Raw genomic sequence first — 23,588 nt, 5'->3', positions numbered from 1 at the left:
AGAGCGTGACATAGGCACTCAATCGAGTTACCGTCGTCATCCTTCAGTTAATGCATCAACTAACGGGCTGGAGCTCGATATTAATTGTATTTCAAAGCAACAAGTATAATTATCATACCCTTTAGGTGTTAGATACACTATGTGCATTGTTTAAATTAGGACATTTTAAGGATCCCACAAAATGGAACCCCTTAAAATCACTCCTTTCGTCAGTCTGGCTTACGGTCGCGTCTGTCACTGGCATTAAATCAAGAAATGCTTTGACTGTTCCTTGTTATTCGAAGCCACTCAACGTAATACGGTGTAAACTCTTTACAACGACCCTAAGGGACTGAGCATTTTTCGACGTTATAGAGAGTAGTCGTCAAATCGAGTGTCATGGTAGAGCAGATAGAAAACTAGTTAAACCAAGAAATTCTAGACACGTTATAAAGAGTTTTTCGTTAAATCGAGTGTCGTTATAAAGAGTTTACACTGTATTTATAGGAAACTATAGGAAAACAAAGCAAAAAAGTTTTATGTTATGTGTTAACTTATCATGTGATATCAAAAAAATTACACGTACACGTAAACATGCATCATACATTTATCAGACGTAGCTTTTTCTTACCATATTCTGCTACAAATTCGTAGCCTTCCGTGTGGTCAGTGTATGCTTGCCTTTAGGCTTATCGTAGTACAATCTCGATCGACGTAGCGTGTTGGTTGCATTGACTACAATAACCATCAGCTGTCGGCTTGTTACTATCAAACAGCGTGAAGTTTTGCATCTGGCATCCACTTTTTGTTTTCTATTGAACATTGTTTTACATGCTGGGCAAATTCCGGCAGTTTTTACTATACGCTGGTGTGTGCGGTTTTATGTAAAAGCACGAATGCAAAACACTACCTAATATAGAGTTTATTTTCTACGAGTATGTTTTGTTTTCAAAACTTAATGAGCCAATAACTTTTTTCGCCAGCTCATGTAATGGGTTAGGCATTTTTTAACCTATAGGTTGAAAGGCTAAGCTATTGTCAAAAGAAAGAAAAGAACAATAAAATGTACTACCGCAAAGAATAACAACTTTTTTGACAATCGCTTTGTGATATTTGCGATAATATGACACATGAGCAGAATGTACCTAATCTCTTCCTAAGTAGAGATGTTAAGTAGGTATGCTATGGATGCGAGATCTAATAGTTATATCACAAGTTGAGGGTCCGAACAATATGACAGAGATTTATGTGCCTTATTGGCTCTTTGTCCTCCACTTGTGTAGCCCTTTTGTTGTTAAGTTCCAAACTTGAAGCTATGAAATAAAGAAGCCTAACCTAACGTAACTTTCAATGGTATTTCGCTTTTGATAAAAGGTAGAAAGGTATGTACTTACATATAGATCGCAATTTATACCTATTGTGATGCCATTGATTCTGTTTGCAGAGATGTCCAAGGAAAATAGCCAATGTTTTCATTTCATTACGTGTTTCGAGTAAAAATGTCGTGTAACGTTTTCCACAGCATACACTTACACGTGAATATCCATGTAGGACCAGAATATTTTAACGTATAATTTAAGGATAAGGCAGCTATCCTTCTGGCTACGTGACCTAATGTCACGCTTCTTGCCTACAATTGTAACATTTCATTTTATCCATATTGCGTTGGATTTCTCTTGGTGTGAAATAGCATTTTTGAGACCCCCTCTCTATATTATGAAAATGTCCTCTACGAAATGAAGGTCCTTCTTAAGTAAGTATATTGTGTTTATTGTAGTTATTTATACGTCGTTCGTTATCATTAATTTACTAACTTACATAGATATCATTACATAAAGTGGGTATTCAGTTAACCTACATTCACCAACAGCTTAAAATCAGATTCTAGATATTTATTAAGGACCTTCCATAGATTCTTATCTCAATTGCCACTACAGCTTCCTTTTGCTGGCTCATAACAGCTACCTTCGTTATTTTTTGTCTTTATTAGTGATTTAATTGCATTAAGATACCTGTATTTCATTAGTTTTCTTATAATTTCCTATAGATGAATTCGTCTTACAGATAGAAAAATGTTCAAACTACTTATGCAAACCTTTTTCGAAGTAAAATTTTCCTTCCATGACCACGCAAAATGAAGCGCAAATATTATGAGATGGTATTTTCCTTAACCGTGTCTGTAAATTATAAAATCTGAAAACGTTATAGGAAAAAACAAATGATTGTTTAAGGTAAATGCAAATTTATTAAATTCAGGCCTACTATTCGTCCAAAAATACCACGAGGAATATGATCCCCTGCCAATAAAAATGGTAAATCAAAATATAAATATTCTGGAAATCTGCTTTTTGTTCTAACTCAAAGCTTTTGGTTTTGAGAGATTTAAAGATCGTTTGACCAAAACTTTCAACATTTTTCCAGCTAAAATAAAATCGTGGTCGGTGAGCGTTTGATAGGTACGAATATTCGATACAAGATCCATTAACTATGATTGAATGGAATAGTTGCCAGTGAGCGGAATAGTGCCTTCAGGGCATAAACTAGGTTGTTTGTGAGAGCTGAGAAATAAAAGATTTTTCAAGGGAACGTTTTCAGAACGCCATTTTTGTTTTATTGCGCTTTGGTTCACAGATTCCTCGTCGTTAAATTAATGGATAGTTTACTTTGAATACTTTAGAGTTTAGGGCTTGTATTATGAAATCTGAAAACTTGATACTTACTTACTTAATCGAGATAAACCGGAATTTAATCATGTAAAAAGAGTGTTGATGTACTCGTATCATAAAACTTAATCAATATTAACCAGGTTACCTTTATTTAAACGTTTTATTCAAATAGATTTACCTAAATATTTTTGTCACCATGAAACCATGTTATTTATTAATTCAACAATAAATTAGTCTCGCGTTTTCCAATTTTTATTTCTTCCGATTTTCGTACCTCGTTTAGAAGTCGCTTATTATAAGAATTTATGAAGCCCAGGGAAACTTTTAGCGACGGGACAAAAAGCTCACAAAGTTAACTTCATTGACGGAAAGCCCTCGACGTTTCGTTCAACAGTTCTTGAGTTACGAAAAAGAGACGAAACAGTGAAAAAATATACGAAAATGGTAGAGGAAGAGCTTTCTTAATTAATGAGACGAAATTGTGTTGAGTTGTCACTTGAGGGAATTGAAACTGAAGATGTAAAGTGATTATTAACTTCCTGCGTACCTATACAAAAACGTGACTTGTGACAGGATGTCACTCACAACAACAAAATGTAACATGTATTGTTCGTAGTTCTTGTATTGGCAAGAAAATTTGCATAAAATATGGAATCAATAAGTTTTTACAAGCTTTTAAGTGCACATTGCACGTGTTGTGCTACGTCTAGAAGCATACGTGCACAACTGCACACGTTGGAGTAGATACCTAAACCATAATATTTTTTAAATAAAAGTAATTATTAAATGGAAAAATTCTGAGATATACTCGTACTATTTTTCCTCTTGACTAAAGTTGAACTATTTTTGCAAAACGAAAAATATTTTCAGCTATTAATTTTTCAAGTGTCTACAGTGCAGTGTACACTCCACTGTGAAAATACGTGACTAAAATGAAATTCGAATACAAATTAAATTTACTTCGAATATTCTCGTTCAATCGAAGTTAGGCGAAGACACAAGAGCTCTGAAAACTCGACAACTTGTAATTCCATTAGAAGGTCAAGTGGAGCTTAAGTTCAGCTGAGTGATTGAACTGAAACTATTCGTTCTATTTGAACTAAACATTAAGGTGTTTGCGTATGCCTTAGGCTGAGTTGCACCATCTTACTTAAACTTTGACAAACGTCAAAAATCTGTCAAACTCCATACAAAAAGCACCGGTTATTGTTAAAGTTACGGTCAAAGTAAGATGGTTCAAACCAGCCTTAGTGTAATGAATTAGCGGCAAAGTTGATGAAAATTGAACACATTCTGTAGGTACCTACTCGTACGTAAGTCTAACCTTATTATGTTGTAGATATTATGTAATTTAATTATTTATTGTTTATTCGAGACTGTCAAATATCGTTCAAAATAATCTATTTTAGCTACGTGTAGCTCATATAGGTATAGTTAAGCCTATTTAATAAAATATTTTCTTTCTTCTTTCTTTCTTATTCCACGAATTGTGTGTAGGGTTTCTCAAGGGAACTGTTATGAAATAATATTATGTAATAATAATCCTTCCTAAATTAATAGATAATATTTAATAATGGTTTATTTATTACCATTCCTTGTCCCAAACGTCCCTTGCGTTCAAAACACACATTCAGACTTGGAACCCTGGTCTTTGTAGTCAGCTATTTGGACTACCGTTTTAAAGCTGTTGTGTTTCATGTCTTAAATGGAGCAATGGACAAGTTTCCAATTTTTTTCAAGTTTCCAAATTTCTCCATTATCAACAATAAGTTAAGCATGTTTTTGAGTTATATTTTTTGCTTTTCAGTTATTAAAACCTTTGGCGACTCTCATAACATATTGTTTAAATCATATTACATCACTACATAGTGCAAACATTCTACTGTCACCACAACGCAGAATGCATTATTCTGCGGAGCCCACACGCTGTCAAGCGCAGTTTTCCGGTACAACTTTGTTAGTGAGTTAGCAGCTTAATTGTTTATCGACTCGTATAATAACTTCGCATATCCGACATCTATACTAATATTATAAAGCTGAAGAGTATGTTTGGTTACAACGCTTGTCTCAGGAACTACTGGTCCGATTTGAAAATTTATTTTTGTGTTGGATAGCCCATTTATCGAGGAAGGTAATACTCGTAGGCTATACCATCCATCACGCTACGACCAATAGGAGTAGAGCATCAATGAAAAATGTTGGGGAAACGGGAAAATTGTTACAGTTTTCACGTGTACGAAGTCGCGGACACAGCTAGTACCTACTTATTAAATAAATCCGATTTAAGTCCCAAAAGCCAATTTCTGTGTTATTGGCACGAATATTTGTGTATCATATACGAGGCGTAGTTTTATAACTTTTAACGACGTTTATGCTTATTTGGTAATAAGAGCGCCACTTAACATTGTCTGCCCTTCCTCTAAGAATGGAAGTCCTTTTAAGAAAGTAAAGTCCTTTAATTAATTTAAGTCTCACCTAATGGAAAAAATAGAACTTATTTATTATGAAACTCTTATTTAGCGAGTTCCACCAAATGTGAGTATGTAATCGCATATGAAACATCTTCCCATACATCAAGATGGGATTTATATCTATGACATCAACACCGAGGTTTTATGTTTCTCGTAAATTATATGATGCACGTAACCCGCTGATAAAGTTATTTCAAAGGGTTCTAATATAACGAAAGCTATAAACCTTATAGCGTATGGCGTAGAAGAGTACCATACAGTTGAACATTACTGTATGGTAAGAAATATCAGAATGAATTCACTTAAGAATTGAGAGTATACTGACAAGAAAATGTACTTTGGATTGAGTGTGTACGTCTGATTTGATTATTGTCAGAGAAACCTTAATCATAATATCGTCTACCCAATACATTTGCTTAATTCAATTGAGTTGATTCTTTACATTATCTTCGAAGTACCTATTTCTGTCAAGGATCATATCAAAGAAGGAAGGAAATGCATGAAACTCTATTATCAGTATACGCGTAATACCTAGATAAAGATGCGAAAAAAGACGAAGATAAAATAAAAATGTTTAATTTAGGACTAAGATAATTAATTACTGTTCCGCTCACTTGCGCTCCTAACATAGTTTGGCACTTATCAAACTGATGAACGTTTAATTCACACGTAAACTTACTAAGGGTTAACTTTGAACGATTAATCCCGTCATGAGTGACACTACATCGTCAACGATACGGGCGAGATCAATAGACCTTGAAACCTATGGCACCCCAATGAAACGAGTCATTTCAGCAGGCGTTTCAAGCCATAGAAAGTGGGAACCCTCATCAAGACGAGTGTAGTCCGTCCGTAGCTCGCCGCAGTAGGGCGCCGAGCGCGGCCGGAGGCGGGCGGTATCACCGAGCCATAATGCCCCCGCAATTTCCCTCGCGATCTAAACTTACAAAATAAAACTCATACGGAATGACCGCTGTTAAACTTGAATGCACTCTCGGGAAATCAAAAAAGGTTAAACCCGCGCCAATAAAATCCACAAATTAAACTTTCCGCTACATTGCAACTTTGGCGTTGAACTTTTCCAAATGATAATGAGGCACTCGTGTTGAAGTTTCAGTAATGTATGTAAAGGTTGGTGTCGGTGGACAAGTAATGTTCCGTGGAAGTTAAGCGACATGCCGTGTTGTGGTTGCTGGTGGAACGGCAGACAGAGGCACCGGCCACCCGATCCTGGCACTTCAGGTTACCTCATAGCTTCACTTCTATGAATAGACTTCACAAACAAAACCTTGTACACTTACCTGGCCTTTGTTGTTATAACGATGCAAACAAAAAGTCATAGAGGCGTTCGCTACGTTCAATTTCATATTCGCTTCGCTCATTCCGAGCAGAGTTCGTTTGTTTTCAACGAAAATATCTCGTATTCCAGAAACAAGTTGTATTTACACGCTTTACTAAGTTTATAACTGATTTACGTAGTTTGTCCATAACTAGCTTTACGTGGAAAACGACAGAGTTCGTAATTGCAATAATAGTTATCATAAAGTTGACCTACATAGAATAGAATAGAATAGAATAGAATGTATTTATTGCTTTTTCTGTGTACAGTTTGCAGTTGTTAAGGCATAAAATTCGTTACAACAGATTGCTCATATTGAGCATGCAATATTAAATTGTACAGACGATGCCACATCGAGACAAAACTTATTTCGACGTAGTACTGGTGACTTTGCAACAAACACGTATAGTCCGATGTGCTACCGACCGCACTTATAATAATTTTCTTAGTATGTAACTTAGAATATAAATTATACAATAACTTTTTATAAATTATACATGCTTTATACTAAAATATTCACTTAGGTTATAGAACACATTTTTCATCAGCCAAGACTTCAACTTTGATTTAAATTTAGGCATTTCCATAGCTTTGATTTCTGTAGGCAGATTATTGTAAATTTTTATGCCCGTAGCTATGGCACTCTTATGGTAAATGTTACTGTTTATATTTGGTACACATATGTCATATTTATATCTATCACGAATATTTGTACGAGTGGCAGCCTTTTTTGTAGAATATTCTTTATTGACCTTTACAAAAATTGCTATTTCCAATATATATATGTTAGTCAAAGTTAAAAAACCCTTATCCTTAAAAATATTTCTTACTGTTTCGTCTGCGTACATGTTGTATATAATTCGTAAGCACTTTTTTTGAAGAATAAAAGTAGACTGGACGTTAACAGAGTTGCCCCAGAAAATTATTCCATATGTTAACAATGGGTAAACTTGTCCGTAATATGCAGCCCTAGTCACTTCTATAGAAGTTGTTTCTGCAAGTATAGAAAGAGCATAGCAAGAGGCGGATATTCTTTTATTTATATTAGAAATATGCGCCTTCCAGTTTAAATGAGCATCGAGTGTTACTCCTAGGAAGTTTATTTCGTCTACTGAATTTATTTTTGTTTCGTGTTCAGCAATGTTTAAGCTATAAGGAACTGTTTTATAATTTCTGAATTGTATGAACTTTGTTTTAGTGAGATTAACATTTAGATTCAATGAGTTAAGCCAATCGACACACCTCTCCAAAACATCATTTATACAACTTTCAAAGAGATGACCATTCTTTTGAGTATCTGGGATAAATATTGTTGCATCGTCAGCAAACAAAACACATAAGTGGTTTATGATGTTAGGAAGTTCATTTACATATATTAAGAACAAAATGGGTCCCAGAATACTTCCCTGTGGCAAGCCAACTGTCATCTTGACAGATGTAGACTTTACTTCATAGAAGTTCTTATTTACACTGTCAAATGAATCCACAACGGTCGACTGTTCTCTGTCCCTCAAGTAACTTTCAAAGAGCTTTAACGCCACACCACGGATACCTATGCTATCTAGTTTGCGTATAAGTAAATCATGTGCAACACAGTCAAAAGCCCTGGACATGTCAAGGAACAGTCCCACACATGGGATCTTGTTATCCAATGAATTCCATATTTGATTTAAAACCTTAAAAATAGCCATTATAGTAGATTTATTTTTTTGAAATCCAAATTGATTTTTACTGAGCAAGCTAAATTTGTTTAAATATTGTATCAATCTATTGTAAATAACTTTTTCGAAAATTTTTGAGAAAGAAGACAGTAACGCTATGGGCCTATAGTTTTCGACATTTTCTTTACTCCCCTTTTTATACAATGGTTTTATTTTGGCTTTCTTTAATTCGTCAGGAAAAACAGCAGTTTCTATCATCAAATTCAATAAATACACAAGAGGTTCACTTATAAATGTCAAAGAATATTTTATGACTTCAATGGGTATGTTGTCGAAACCACAACTTTTTTTATTCTTAAAGTTAATTACAATTTTTTTAAGTTCGTTTGATTATGATGAAGTATATTTAAACTAGTATTTTTAGTAATTTTCTCAATATTATGATTATTCACTATTGGCTCGAAAGGAAGAGTATTTTTGTTTTATAGGGCTTAAGGTACACGAGTCTTTTTTATGAGGTTTTTGTTTACTCAGCATACTAATTGACAATATATCATCATTATCATACTTTTCAATATTTAACAATAAATTATCAATTTCACTTAATATAGTCTGAGCACCATATTTGTTAATTTTACCAGAAAAATGAGAAAACATACTGTAAGAATATTCCAATTTTTTGTTTGAATCCAAAATAAAACAATACTCGCTAAGCTTGTTATCCTCATACAAAAGTTCATTAAACAATTCGATTCTTTTGTTAAAAATATTTGCTTTATAACAATATTTAAAGGTAGGCAAACATAAGATCACATTTGTGTGCTGTACAGATAAGATTCTCTGATTTAACAAATTAATCATTTGCCTATAATCCTTTGAAACGTTAAAGTCTGTGTCACCAATTAAAATTATACAATAGTCCTTTAAGGTAAAGTTTTCGAGTTTTTTGTCCAATCCGCTTGACAGTTGTTCTATACCTCCTCCAGGCATACGGTAATGGCAGCAATCATATTGAGCTGGAAAGTGGTGTCTCACTAATGACGACATTTTATTCCTGTTGATACTACTAATTAAGCATATTCTTTGTTTGTCCTGTCTTAGTCCACTAGATTGATCATCGACGAGTTTTGACACATTGTTACGGCTACGTTTGTTTGGCTCCATGGAACTCTCATACGTAATTTTTGAGGTTTTTTTTTGAGATTCTTTTCTCAATATCTGCTTCCTGATATGCTGGCAATGTCTCATCGGAGTAGACATAGATGGGGCATTCAATCTTATACTAGTATTTATGTCATCAATACTTATCGATTTATATAGTTTGATTATTTTATCTTGCTCTTGGTTTTTATTAATTAATTTGTAGTTTATATTATTTAGGTTTTCAATTTCATTGTTTGCAATCTGTAATTCCATCCGTAATCTCTCGATTTCTGACTTCAGTTCGTCAACAAACAAGTTATTACACACAGCGCCTTCTGGTAAACTATTCGAGTTTCTAATAAAACTTGTTGTACTTGGTGGAGTATCATTTGTGGATAAATAAGATGATGTCAAATCAGACATCGAAAGCACTTTTTTTCGAATCGTTACAAAGTTTTGCTCCTGATTTATCTCTGTGTCAGATGTACTTTCAATGTTCAGCAGTGAGTCAAAAGAATTACTCGTTGGAATATTTATCCGAGCTGGAACATCATTTTTTCCAAATCTACATGTATCACATAAACATTTTTTCCTGTTTTCTGATGACATTAAGTAAAATAACTTATCTCCAATACTGGTGCAATCTATATGATAAAACTTGTGACATTCTGCACATGTAATAAAATCTCTTTTCACGATGTCTTTTTTGCATCTTGAGCACGTAAATGTCATTTTGCTTATAAATTTTTATTCAGTGAAACGAAACGTTCTTTACAAAGTCTTAGGCTTTTGCGTTAATGCGTTTCCGAACGGAGTCTTCAAAATGTTATGTTGGTACTATCTTCCTCCGTCAATTTTGTCACTGACAGTTGTTTATGGTACACCGGCAACCGTGAATTAGCAGTTTTACGTTGATCATTTCACTGTATTTAAGCTTTCTGTTTATAAACTTTTTAGGTGGTCACTGAGAACTAGTTTCTAACTAACGAAATCTTTCACTTTAAACACTTGGGAACTAATATTTTCACCATATTTGAATTTAAAACTCGGGAGCATTTGTAAACACGTATGACCTCTTCAATTTTTTTTTTTTTTTTTTTTTTTTTTTTTTTTTTTTTTTTTTTTTTTAATACAAAATGGTTCATACAAAAAGGTTTTCCCGAAAACGTATTATTTTATGATAATAAATTGCTTCATGCCCAAGTTATTTTCCGTCGGTAGGGAAAGTTTATGTTGTTGAACAACAATAATAATTCTTTCTTCTTTTGAAGGCACTTCCTTAACTATCATCGTTATTATGTAGCTATCATAATAGCTTCGAAAAATACATAAAACTACATTTTTACGTAGAATAAATGACTGAAAGTAGCGCATATTGAATCGTAAAGGAATGCTGGATTCCACTCTACACTTTTTATTACACGTCGGAGCACTTGGCTGGGCGCTTGAAAAGCTTGTGCGAGGCAAAAGCAACTGCATTCACAATTACACACAAAGAATAGGTAAATTAACTTAATTTGTAGATGTTTTACTTTTTATTTAACGTTTTTCAGATACAAAATATTATGTTATACTTATTATGTGTTAGCTAAAGCAGTTTGAACATATAATGTGTACATAACTAAGAGCACAACATTGCAGCTGTTTTGTGTCTAGATTATTAATTGGCCACGTTTTCTAAATCGACTTTATAAACGATCAGACAGCAACCAGCGCTACCAAAGTTTACTAATTAAACTTACTTTGAGTCTATCACTTTGCTAAGACCATATAATAAGGTATAAGAGCGTATATACTCGTAGATAAAATAGCTAATGTATCTAACAATATCTAAAATACACGACACATAAACAAACACACTAAAGACACGACGACGACACACTAAAGGATGCTAATAGATATAGGTAAGACCACTATAATAAACTATAAAGAGCGTATTTTCGCAAATAAACATAAAATAGCTATTATGTATCCAACAATTTCTGAAACACACGACACATATTATCCCTAAAGGAAGCGTCTGGACAAATGCCGCTCAACAAGATAAAACACTGACAAATGAACACACCCTCGTCCTAAGTAAATAACTTCAATTTCATCCGAGGGTTATAAAATAAAAGAGGCAGATACTTTAGTTAGCTTCACTTGGCTACAAATTCAATCAAATTGAAGGCTTAACCAAAGCTCTGAACAGTTTCAGGGGCTTTCTGTGAGAACTTGGACGAATCGGCCAATCAAACTTGAAAAAGCGATCCACTTAAAAGTTCGTTTTGTATTGAATTACAACTTTTCATGCGTGTACCTATGTAATGCTTGTAACTGGCTATTGAAAGGTCGTTGTGTATGCCCAATGTTAGATAGGTATACCATTATTTACATAAAAAATAAATCGATTTATTATTGGCCAAAACCATACCGAACACAACGTTTCTATTACATCAAATAGCGGTAGATTTATGGCCTCTCTTTGTTAAGTCTTACTGTCGACAAGTTGAATGGAATAACAATCATACATGTTTGTGTATTAGCTTTGAATCTCATATTTCTATCGGCATTTCCACGTCCGAGGCTTACGAATGAATAATATTCTCGTTAAAATATTGCGCTCTGGTTCTATTCGTTATACAGGGTGGAATTTTTAATACCACCTGAAGGGAAAGTACTCTTAATACTGTAGATAGAAAATTTTACTCAAAGAAAACATTCGTTTATTTTTTGAAAAGAAAGTGAACTGCATTCAAAGATTTTCGAAAATTTATTCCACCCTGTATAAGACTTTCTTTATAACACACGTCGCAATTTCACAAGTAAATGTTTATTGAACAAACATATCAGTAAGCCTATCTTAAGTTTTAGTTGATCAAATATTGTCTTAGTATTCGGTTCGGTTATAAGCGGGACGTTCGCGTGACGTAACACGCTAAGTACCTCCTTGCCAAATAAGAGACACAATAGTGCATCCTAATTGTATGTATAATAATAAGGATTGTGTGCTAATTGATTCTTCGTGCTCAGTTGCCCGTTACCTAGGCCCGAATAAACTTGTTATGAAGTTAATTTAATAACTCAAGTTCGCGTCGAAATGTTCTGTTGTGTGTTTCCAAGAAGTAGATCAACTAAATGTGATCAATCTTCCTCTGATTCGGATTCTTCTAGTAAGTATTCTGACTTTTTACCTAGAAAATACTGGCAATAACTACTTCTTCAGTTGTTGGCTGTATAAGCTGTATTCAACAAATATAAGAATATCGTTTACTAAGTTATAAATATTAGAACTTAAGTAATTTACACTAATGCAATAATTATAACGTTCTCACTAAGTGTTTATTTAATTATAAGATGTCAAAAAATGAAATCTTGAAGATATAATTAAGATGTTTCACAGGTAATCTACCTAAGATGAAATGTTTCAAATATGTGAAGTCATTCAACTTAATAATGACTGTTTATCTTTTGTCATATTCGATTTATTTGGATGTTATCAAAAACACGTTCGTTGGTCGTTTTCAGCCAAATGACGTCCACTGCTGGACAAAGGCCTCCCCCAAGGTTTTCCACAATGAACGGTCCTGCGCTGCCCGCATCCAGGCGTTTTGTTTTCAGGCAAAAATACGTAGTAATACCTAAGTAGTAGGTGTAGTAATACGTACCTACGTAAGTGTATATCATTTATTTCCAAGTCTTGAATCAAAAGATCATAAAGTCGCACATGCGCTGCCTAATCTTAAAACAATCAAGAAGTATTCACCGTGCCACGAACTTAGGCCATAAATCAACGGTTCGGAAAATTATTACCATAATATATCAGCTCTATTCATCTCTTTCATTTATGCCAACATCTCAGAAAGAGTAAGAAAGACAAACGGAACAATTTTTTGCAAAAATGAGTTAATATGAAAAAATTTCGCGATCCACTACTAATATAATAAATTTTCAGCACTTCACCAATTTTCCTAAATTACGCGACATCGAAAATAGATTTTCAGCATTTGCCTAATTCTCCTAATTATTATAAATGTAAAGCTGTGATGACTGAATTAAAATTCAATCGTGAATCGATTGTGAATTTGTGATTGAAATTGTGAATCCAAATTACTGTTCATCCAACCATGAACCTGGAAAATAAGAGGCTGTGTATTTCCATTTTGCTCTTGCGTTGTAACATCACTGTCTATGATATTAAGTGTCAATTATCATAGAATGGATCTGGTAATAAAGCAATTATTGCGTAACAAATCAAATTAACAGAACGTGATGCCATGTGGACTGTATTTTCCTCGTACCTATCTATAGGTATTATTGAGTCGAAGACAAAACACCTGCGGATAAAGCAATCGGGATTGCAATAAATCAGCTTGGTTTGGCTATCCTAAGGCTGGGAAAACAACCGTGAACTGAATTCTCCCTATTTGTGTGTTCTGCAGTTGCGGGTCGAGTCAGTCAGCAAAATTGCTCGTTAGCCCCATATCCGGGTCGAGTTGCGGCACTTGCGGCTTTACTGCCTACACATAAGAGCGTGTTTTCTATTTCTATTTTCCTCCCAAAATAGTTCTATCCACTTCCACTAACAGTCCGAAAAACAATTGAATAACATTCATTTCGTCTGTTACAATTAAATTAGATTTCGGCGTCCATATACTCGTACTTTATGGATGTTACGAACAAAATTAATTTAGGGCTCGGTATTCCCGAAGAATTTTGTGCCCCGGATGAAATTTCAATATAAGCAAGTATGTTGCGTAATTGCTAATATTTGATTAATTTGTAATTTTAGGATAATCTCGACAATATTAAATAATCAAAGTTATTTATAATTAATTTTACCTCTTATTTCCCTTTCGTAATAGGTAGGTATTAATTTTAAGACTTGTAAAGTCTTTTGAATTTATATTTTACACAAGCAGTTTTTAAAATGAATTTCCGTTTGTTTTAAAGACTTGAAAGTCTTGAAACATTTAAGGTTTCTTTAATAATGTCCTCCATTGTCGTCCCACGCTAGTAAATATTACGTGCTTGACTTACTTTTTCTTGTAAATGGGGCTATATTTAGTATTTGTTGCTTTCATATTTATTCAGCATATTGGAAATTACAGAGACTAAATTGTTTACTAATATTAACACAGTCAACCCAGACAGAGACGTATTTTATAAGGACATGAACACTCTTATTAATCTTTTGACGAGTGTCTTTGCAATTTATTGAAATTCTTTAGCAAGTCGGAATTTTAATTCTTATTATTAACTTATCTAAGACATATCAAACACTTAGAAAAATAAATAAGTATAGAATACAAAAATGGTTTGTAAAATGAAATCTTAAAACTACTTAATAATTAAAAAATTACCAACAAAATATTAAATACTCGTTAAAAATTAAACGTGTTTTACATCAGTTAGCTTACCTATCTATTAAAATTGGTAGACCTTAAGAATATCTATCATTCAACAAATTCAAAACTACTACTTACTTATCACATTTATTTTATTAAAACCTATAAAACGTAATGGCGGGTCCAACAATAGTTTCAGCGTGATCCTCAAAGTTTGTAGATTCGAAAAGTTTTATTTTAAGTACTCACCAGTTTATTTCGACTGGTGCCAAATCCACACAATGTTCGCCGGCTTTAAATTTACACGAAAATCCTTTTAGTAAATCCTGACAAACGATTCAAATTCAGATTTGCGAACTGTATTTTACCCAATCTCACAATGAAATATCGTTTAGACTTCGTGTACCTACTTTACAATGTTATATTTTATTCTTACATTGTAAAGAAGTGGTGATAATTTTGTGTGTAGGTATGGTAGAGGATTGTGTCTGAAGTCAATATACGTATTTGAAAAAGGATAACATAGTGTACCTACCTATAATGTCAATGTCTACTTTCTTAAGACAGATAACTTTTTAACCCAAACTTTAACTCACCGGGCTTATCGAATGAACTAGGCTTAAACAAAATAATTTTAATGACTTTGAAAGCTTAAATCGGTAATCTATTTGTAACGCCAAGATAACCTTTGTGTGAACTTTTATCTCTAAAGTCTCTGTAAACTGGTAATTTCATTACAATATTAATTTTGAACTCGCGAGACGTCTAGTTTAGTGAATTACTACCAAACTACAGCTAGAATTAACTACTAAAATGTTACTGTGATGAGTAGGTATGCATTTATACCCAAAATCATAAACATTAAATAATACCTAATATAAAATTTTTCATTTTCCATTTGGCTCAAATATTACTATGATGAGCCAGAGGCGGCGTAAGGCGTAGGCGACGTGGGCCACCGCCTACGGCCTCGCGGTACAAGGGGCCCCGCGCATCAAAAATTTTGAAAAAATGTATACAAGGTGGAGATGACAATATCACAATACGAACATTGACTATTAAATATAAATTCTTGATAGCTAAACAATGTAGTTAAAAATAAAAATATATTTTTTTCCAAACAAATTCAGCCATAATCAGACACAAAATTAAGCAACAACACGGTTTTAAGTGACGAACATTATTCTTTGGCGCAATATTCCTTTAAAAATAATCACTGAATCAAGAAATCAGAAACTGTCAATGTATAGACCTTTGACCCTTTTTTTTATTATTTCATTATACAACGTGTCCCAAAATTCAAGGATAAGCCGACGCCACAGGATGGACATAGTCATGACTACTTTAGGAAAAATAAGGAAAAAAATCTATCTCAATTATTTTTTAACTTACACAATATATTATGAAATTCGACGAAAATTGACACCCCTTATGATATTTTACATTACCACGACCACAATTTTTCAAATATTCCTGTTTTTCTGTTTATATCGGCAACTTAAGTAGTGCTGCTGTTCACCCCAACTCTTAAAACCCCCAGAATCCTTGCAGTTTTTACACAAAAGTTAACCAAAATATGTTATTTCCTTAAAATTTTGAACGATTTTTACTTTAACTCCACTTTGACTCATCGTTTTGTAAAAAAAATGTATGAACACTACTGCGGCAAGTTTTTTATAAAGTTGACGCAACTATCTAAGATTCCAAAATGGTATAATACTCTAAGAAACCTAGTCGCAAAAAAGATATGCGTACCATTTTTACAAGCACTTCGCTTGTTAGTTAGAATGGGATAAATCTGGCAACTGAATTTATAACCAGTTCTCCTTAACCAATTGAGCTGAAATTTGGTATACTTGTGTAAGTACGATTACAATGCAATATTATGGTACCATTGAGCTGGATGGAGTCTGTAGGTGGCCATAGGAACTCTTAACGTAACGGCGGAATTGTATCTAGTTTGCAGTGGCGGATTTACGCCGCTAGTAGGCCATTCAATTTTTGCCGCCCCTACCTACTGACTTTTGAAATTCAATACGTTAGTTTAAGCCCGTTATTAGTATGATTGTGAACTTAATGATATTTTTGTCAGCTACTAGATTATTATTGCATCCCGCTATGTACTGAAGAGTTTAATGTTGACCTAAAAACAGCAGCATTGTACTAATCATAAGGTGGGGAAAGGCATGACTTAAAAATACCTACACTATAATATGAACACAGACAAAATAATGTGTGGTCAGTAAACATTGTTTTTGGTAAATATTTTTTATTGCACTTAACAGTTTAAAAACAATACAAACAATTTCTATTAAAATAATAATAATAAATAATAATAAAAATGCTTTATTTCCTCACCACAACAATCAATACAATATTTTTAATACAATTTAGACTTATAGTAGAATTCGATTATTGTGGGAGACTGATGCCTAAACTAAGCTAAAAGAAGCTTGTATTTCAGGTCATCAGGCCCCCTCCACAAACCAACTTCCCAAAAAAATACATCTATACTAATATTATAAAGAGGAAAGATTTGTAACTATTTTTGTATGTTTGTAATGAATAGGCTCAAAAACCACTGAGTGGATTTTGATGAAACTTTACAGTATTGTTGTTCATAATCCAGAATAACACATAGGCTATAATTTATGACGATCTGTGACAAACGAAATTTCACCCGTGCGAAATCGCGGGCGGAAAGCTAGTATTATATAAATATAGAAAAAAGAAAACAAAGTATAAAGATAGATACAGGTTATTGCAACAATCAGTTTTACAGTGTCAAAAGCAGAAACAGTTACACTCAACTCGCTTGTTTAAATACGTCTAAAGTGGTACATTTAATAGCATTTCTGTTTCATTATAATTTAGAGTATTCAGCCATTCTGAAGTTAACACTTTACATTTCACTTTCGTTAGCGGGTATATTGTAAGAATTTTATTGATTTTATTATAAAGGAATCCGCCAAGAAAGCAAAAGAACTTCTGCGAAAAAGATGTTGAGAACTTGTGAGTTCGTCGGTCCACTGGCAGTTGACGCCTACGTGGTGAACTTTTAGAGGGGTTTTTGTAAGGGACAAGGATGTGCTGCTTGAGCACTATATGCAATATAAACAGTTGGCGCACTGTTAGGACCTTAGCTTGGGTATACAATTGGAACGTGGGATGTCTATATGTGTGAAAGTAGGAGACCTTGAGAATAGCTCGTTGCGTTCTCTCAAGATCAATGAGGTTTGTTTTGGGCGAGCCTCCCCAGGCAGTGATGCAGTAAGTAATCAGTGACTGCACTAGTGCAAAGTAGACCGATTTGCGCACGAACTCATCACATGTTAACAATCCAGTTACTGGTGACAGACAATGAGATCAAATAAGTTTTACATTATTTTCTTGCGAGATTTTAAATTTGCAAAATCATTAATTATATCGTCGTATAAAATCTTTTTCATAAGTTCTGACTCTATGCACAAAAGAGATAAAGCATCAAGCTTTTCTTGACTTAAAGTAGATCGTAGATAGTTTTTAACCCGTTTTAAGCAAGAAAAGCTTAATCTCACCTGAATAATTTGTCACCGGTGTGCACAGAGCCATGCGACGTGCTATATCCAGTATAATAACTAAGAACTACTTAAAGGTAAACAGAAAGACCAAGGATTGATAATACAGGGTGGCTCAGAAGAAAATTCAAGGAAACGAAAACTGTACCTACATTTTTATAGAACTTTTTATTGCAATTTAAAGAAAATTTTATATTTTATAAAGCATCAAGCTTTTCTTGACTTAAAGTAGATCGTAGATAGTTTTTAACCCGTTTTAAGCAAGAAAAGCTTAATCTCACCTGAATAATTTGTCACCGGTGTGCACAGAGCCATGCGACGTGCTATATCCAGTATATTAGCTAAGAACTACTTAAAGGTAAACAGAAAGACCAAGGATTGATAATACAGGGTGGCTCAGAAGAAAATTCAAGGAAACGAAAACTGTACCTACATTTTTATAGAACTTTTTATTGCAATTTAAAGAAAATTTTATATTTTATGCAATTTATTTTTAAATTTACCTTTATTAAATTACATCGCCCAGGAGATTTACTTGACGCTTACAACATTCGATCAACATACATCAAAATCTTGGAATGCGTTCGTCAGAATTACCTCGAAACCTATTTTCAACTTTTTGCCGAATGCTCAGCTTCAGTTGCTGCATGGTTGTTGGATTATAAAAGTATACTCTATTCTTAATGTAACACCACAAAAAATAATTTTCTGGAGTGAGATCAGGGCTTCCTGGTGACCAGGAGATGTCACCCCTGCCTGAAATTTATTTTTTTGTGGGAACATGTCTACCATCTAAATGCTCTCAGTTGAAGTGTGACACGTAGCCCCATCTTGATGAAACCAAGTGCTCCGGTCATAACCTTGCGAATCTTGCAGCTTTGAAATCAAAAAGCTTTTCAGCCTACCAGTATAGCGCTCTCAAAAATTAATCATCCTTTCAATGCAACAAACCAATTAAGCAGTGGTGAAATCACACTGCCTCTAAGAAGCGCTAATCTCATTCCAGCAGACTTCTTTTTGTGGGGTTACCTTATGAGCAGAGTACCTATACTCTAATAATCCAAAAACTCTGCAGCATTCATCCATCCTGAATCCATTTTGAGGTAACTCTAAGGCCTCAGCCTCGAATTTAGCGGGCAGCGGGGCGGCGGCGGTAGCGGCGCGGGAGCGGCAGGATCTTATGCGTAAAATCAAATAGACCAGTTCTCGAAAACAGCGGCGCGGGAGCGGGAAACGAGCGGGCAGCGGCGCGGGAGCGGGCAGCGCACTCCTTCTTTTGCCCACAATAAATCGAGCGTTAGGAATAAATTTGAATCGAAATAAAATTGTCGCCGTTGTTCAGACATTTCGTTTGCGAATAAAAACAAATATCACGACAACACAACCCCGAACACAACACTTCGCCGCTAAAGCGCCGCGCGAGCTGCCCGCTTGTTTCAAGAACGGGTCTGCGTTGCCCGCCCCGCTCCCGCGCCGCCGCCGCTGCCCGCTAAATTCGAGGCTTAGGCCTAAGGGCTCCTGCACACGACGCCGCCACCGCGCCGCTACACTGTTCATAAGCACCGAGTAAAACCGCCGCCGCGCCGCCACCGCGCCATCAAAGCATAATAAATTGCAAAAGCAAAATGCCGCGCGTTGCGCGGCGGCTGCGCGGCAGCGGTGTTCACGCGGCGCGTATAAACAGTGCAAAGGCGCGGCGACGGCGCGCGGCGGCGGCGCGGTAGCGGCGTCGTGTGCAGGAGCGCTTACGAAAGTTTTCCAAAATGTTGATGTATGTTGAATTGTTGACCGAATGTTGTAAACGTCAAGGGAATCACATGTACGATAAAATTTATAAAAGAAAGTAAAATTTAAAATAAATTGCACTAAATTTCCTTTAAATTGCAATAGCTAAAGTTCTACAAAAATGTACAGTTTTCGTTTCCTTGAATTTTCAAAAGTGAATTTTCTTCTGGGCCACCCTGTAAAACAATATGTACACGAAGTTGTGGAGAGATGGTGCTCGTGCTAGGCTCCGGAGATCCTGTGTTACTTAAGAGTTTTTCATTTTATTTTTATTGAAACGCTATTGGAATATTTTAAAATTCATGATCACATAGGTACGTACCTAAGTATATATTACAGTGCGTTTATTAATCGTTTATTTATATATGGATTGTGTAGGTAAACGTATAATTATATACTTTTTCCTGTAAAAAAAAATTAGCTAAATTTGCCGCCCCTCTAAATCTGCCGCCCTAGGCACTGGCCTACTTGGCCTATTGGTAAATCCGCCACTGCTAGTTTGGGTTCGTTGGACTTGTCTTTTCGAGCACTTTAGTGCTAGATGATGTCCAGGGTCCTGATGATGAAGTCAAGGAAACGAAGTCAAGCTTGTTTTTAAAAAAGTTTTTTTTTATTACAACTTTATTTTAAACTTTTTAGTTGTTTCTCAATCTCATGGCCTAATAAAGTGCTCGGGAAGACAAATCCAACGAACCCAAACTTGATAAGCTTCCGCCGTTTCGTGTAGGAGTTCCTATGGCCAGTTCCTGCCACCCCTTGACTTCATCATCAGGACCCTGGACATCATCTAGCACTAAAGTGCTCGAAAAGACAAGTCCAACGAACCCAAACTAGATGCAATTCCGCCGTTTCGTTAAGAGTTCCTATGGCCACCTCCAGACTCCATCCAGCTCAATGGTACCATAATATTGCATTGTCATCGTACTTACACAAGTATACCAAATTTCAGCTCAATTGGTTGAGGAGAACTGGTTTTAAATTCAGTTGCAACATTTATCCCATACTAACTAACAAGCGAAGTGCTTGTAAAAATGGTACGCCTATCTTTTTTGCGACTAGGTTTCTTAGAGTATTATACCATTTTGGAATCTTGGATAGTTGCGTCAACTTTATAAAAAACTTGCCGCAGTAGTGTTCATACATTTTTTTTACAAAACGATGAGTCAAAGTGGAGTGAAAGTAAAAATCGTTCAAAATTTTAAGGAAATAACATATTTTGATTAACTTTTGTGTAAAAACTGCAAGGATTCTGGGGGTTTTAAGAGTTGGGGTGGACAGCAACACTACTTAAGTTGCCGATACAAACAAAAAAACAGAATTATTTGAAAAATGGCGGTCGTGGTAATGTAAAATATCATAAGGGGTGTCAATTTTCGAAGAATTTCGTAATTTATTGTGTAACTTAAAAAATAATTGAGATAGATTTTTTTCCTTATTTTTCCTAAAGTAGTCATGACTATGTCCATCCTGCGGCGCCGGCTTATCCTTGAATTTTGGGACACGTTGTATACATATAAATCCGTCTTCAGGTCGCCACAGAACAAGGCCTCGCGAAATCTGTCTTGCCCACATCAAATTTAGGTCTTGCCCCGCCTCTGATGAGTACTAGCATTCATACCTAGATTAATAAAAGTTAAATAAAAACATGTTTAATTCTCCATTTGCCTCTAGTCAACTAGAGAGGGTTGTGCTCCTGCAGTAGAGACTAAATGACCTGATGATTATTATACATATACTAGCAGCCGCCCGCGACTTCGTACGCGTGGATTTTACCCCCTTTTAGGTGTTGAATTTTGCTAAATCCCGTCTTAGTAAGCACCTACATTCTAAAAGGAACGCAAAATTCGAGACTCCTACCACTTGTAGTTTCTGAGATTTCGTGATGAGTAAGTGAGTCAGTCAGTGACCTCTCGCATTTATAGATATATGATAGATATGTTCATCAGTTATGTACGGTTGCTGTACTTGCTGTAATAAGTACTTTGGTGTGAAGAGGTTTGAACTTCTTACATTTCATTTTTATTTTTTTAGGACTGAAGTAAGTCAACAACGGCATACATAAGGGCAATTCATTAGCCTAAAACTTTTCTTGTTAGTTCCAAAGCGGCTAAAATTTCGTAAAAACCGGGTCATCCCTGGCAAACAAATATCGCTGATGGACGGCGGGTGCCAAGTTTCCTGGGCAAGATAAACAAGTGTTATCGCTGCGGAAATCCTCCCCCGCAAGCTACGTGTATAACTCAGTAAAATGTCTTATAACTCAGTAACTCTTACTGAGTTAACACAATATTGCACCATGAATGACGCAATATGTAGCTGTATTTAGTTAAAAAAAAATTTGACACCTAAATTTGGGTAAGTTTAAATTTCAGGGTAACTTTGAGCAGTTAAAAATTAATGGTAGCATTAGTTGCTTGAACATTTCAAAGTTACCGTTCCGCTAATTTAAAAGTCTGTCAAATTATTCTGTGGTCCAAGTCAAACAAAAAACAGTTCAAAGTTAAATACTTATACAATAACACTTCCCTTTGTATTTCAATAAAGACACCCGTTGCGCATTGAATTGAGTTGGCGCAATTTCTCTACGAAGAACTGTGTTACCCACATCTACCAAGCTAGTCGTGTTTATTTTTACATCAAACTAATAGGTTGCTGAAAGTGGGAGCTAAGTGGATTATATTGAACCCACTAACGCTATAGTTTGATAGCTTTTAATCTATTATCTGACACAAAATGTTGTGCCCATAATTCAAAATAACAATACCGTAAATAACAAATAACTTTTGTTCGAAGAATAAAATAACAAAGGTTGACATAATACTAGGTATAAAAGTCTGTATAGACAGACAGTCTGTTATAGAGTCTATAGAGACTCTGTTTGATATGAATCATTTCAAGAAAATTTAACAAAGAAGTAATTTTACCCAAATGCACAATGAAATACATATTTTATACAAAAGAATGGAATAGAATTAATTATATTCAAAATAACAGTATCTCTCTTATTATGAGGGTACGAGTATGTAGGTACCTATACTACTACAAAAACTAGCCTCAGCTAGGTAATAATTGAACTTTTGTAACGGAAAACCACGCGGTCAGAAGATAGTGCTTGAGAAGTTGAAAATTACAAATTAAGTCTATGCTTTCTCTTAAATTTTATCTTTCTTTCTTTCTCCTTAGCTGCGAGTATCATTGTGGTAATTCTCTGGTGCTATTCATATACGTTAAACATCCTTTTCCCATGGGACCGCTCACCTGGCTTTGCCCGTGATACGCCTGAAAATTCGCGATAGTATTCACAAAGGATTCACTCGAGCGCGTCGCAAAAACTGCGGGATAGTGGCGAGTGATGTTTATTTGTTTACTGTGTAACAATATCAACCTCCACTATAGAGAAACACGAGCCATGATCATTTAAATAAATCATTATGAATACATGGAGTTCCTATGGAAAATGTTCAGACAGTTTGTTAAATGTAGTTTCGAAACTTGATATCTTACTATCATTATTCAACGGTTTCGCTGACGTGGATTTAATTATATGCCTGTGCCTGTCACTCAGGAATAATGAAGCCTTTTAATGATGGAAGAATTTTCAGGATTGATTCAGTGGTTCCAGACATTATTTCCTGCAAAAATCTTACAAACTTTAAC

General features: G+C 34.8%; 1 protein-coding gene across 6 annotated transcripts in view; it reads left to right on the top strand.

Moving 5' to 3' along the window:
• LOC135078871 (cytochrome b5 reductase 4) overlaps positions 1-23,588 on the top strand; it is a 125,250-nt gene that overhangs the window by 25,602 nt on the left and 76,060 nt on the right. Inside the window, exon 1 of one of the 6 annotated variants that reach the window (XM_063973443.1) lies at positions 5,999-6,358. The exons of 4 other annotated variants lie outside the window; for them this stretch is intronic. In XM_063973443.1, the coding sequence (XP_063829513.1) occupies positions 6,292-6,358 (67 nt within the window). In that variant the 5' untranslated portion in view covers positions 5,999-6,291. Of the gene's footprint in view, positions 1-5,998; positions 6,359-12,310; positions 12,415-23,588 lie in introns of those variants that run through there. One more of the 6 variants, XM_063973442.1, reaches the window with a different exon arrangement.

The sequence above is a fragment of the Ostrinia nubilalis genome, chromosome 15 (genome assembly GCF_963855985.1).
Source record: "Ostrinia nubilalis chromosome 15, ilOstNubi1.1, whole genome shotgun sequence".
Taxonomy (NCBI): Eukaryota; Metazoa; Arthropoda; class Insecta; order Lepidoptera; family Crambidae; genus Ostrinia; species Ostrinia nubilalis.
The sequence above is the reverse complement of the archived record's forward strand: the minus strand, read 5'-3'. Positions and strand labels throughout refer to the sequence as shown.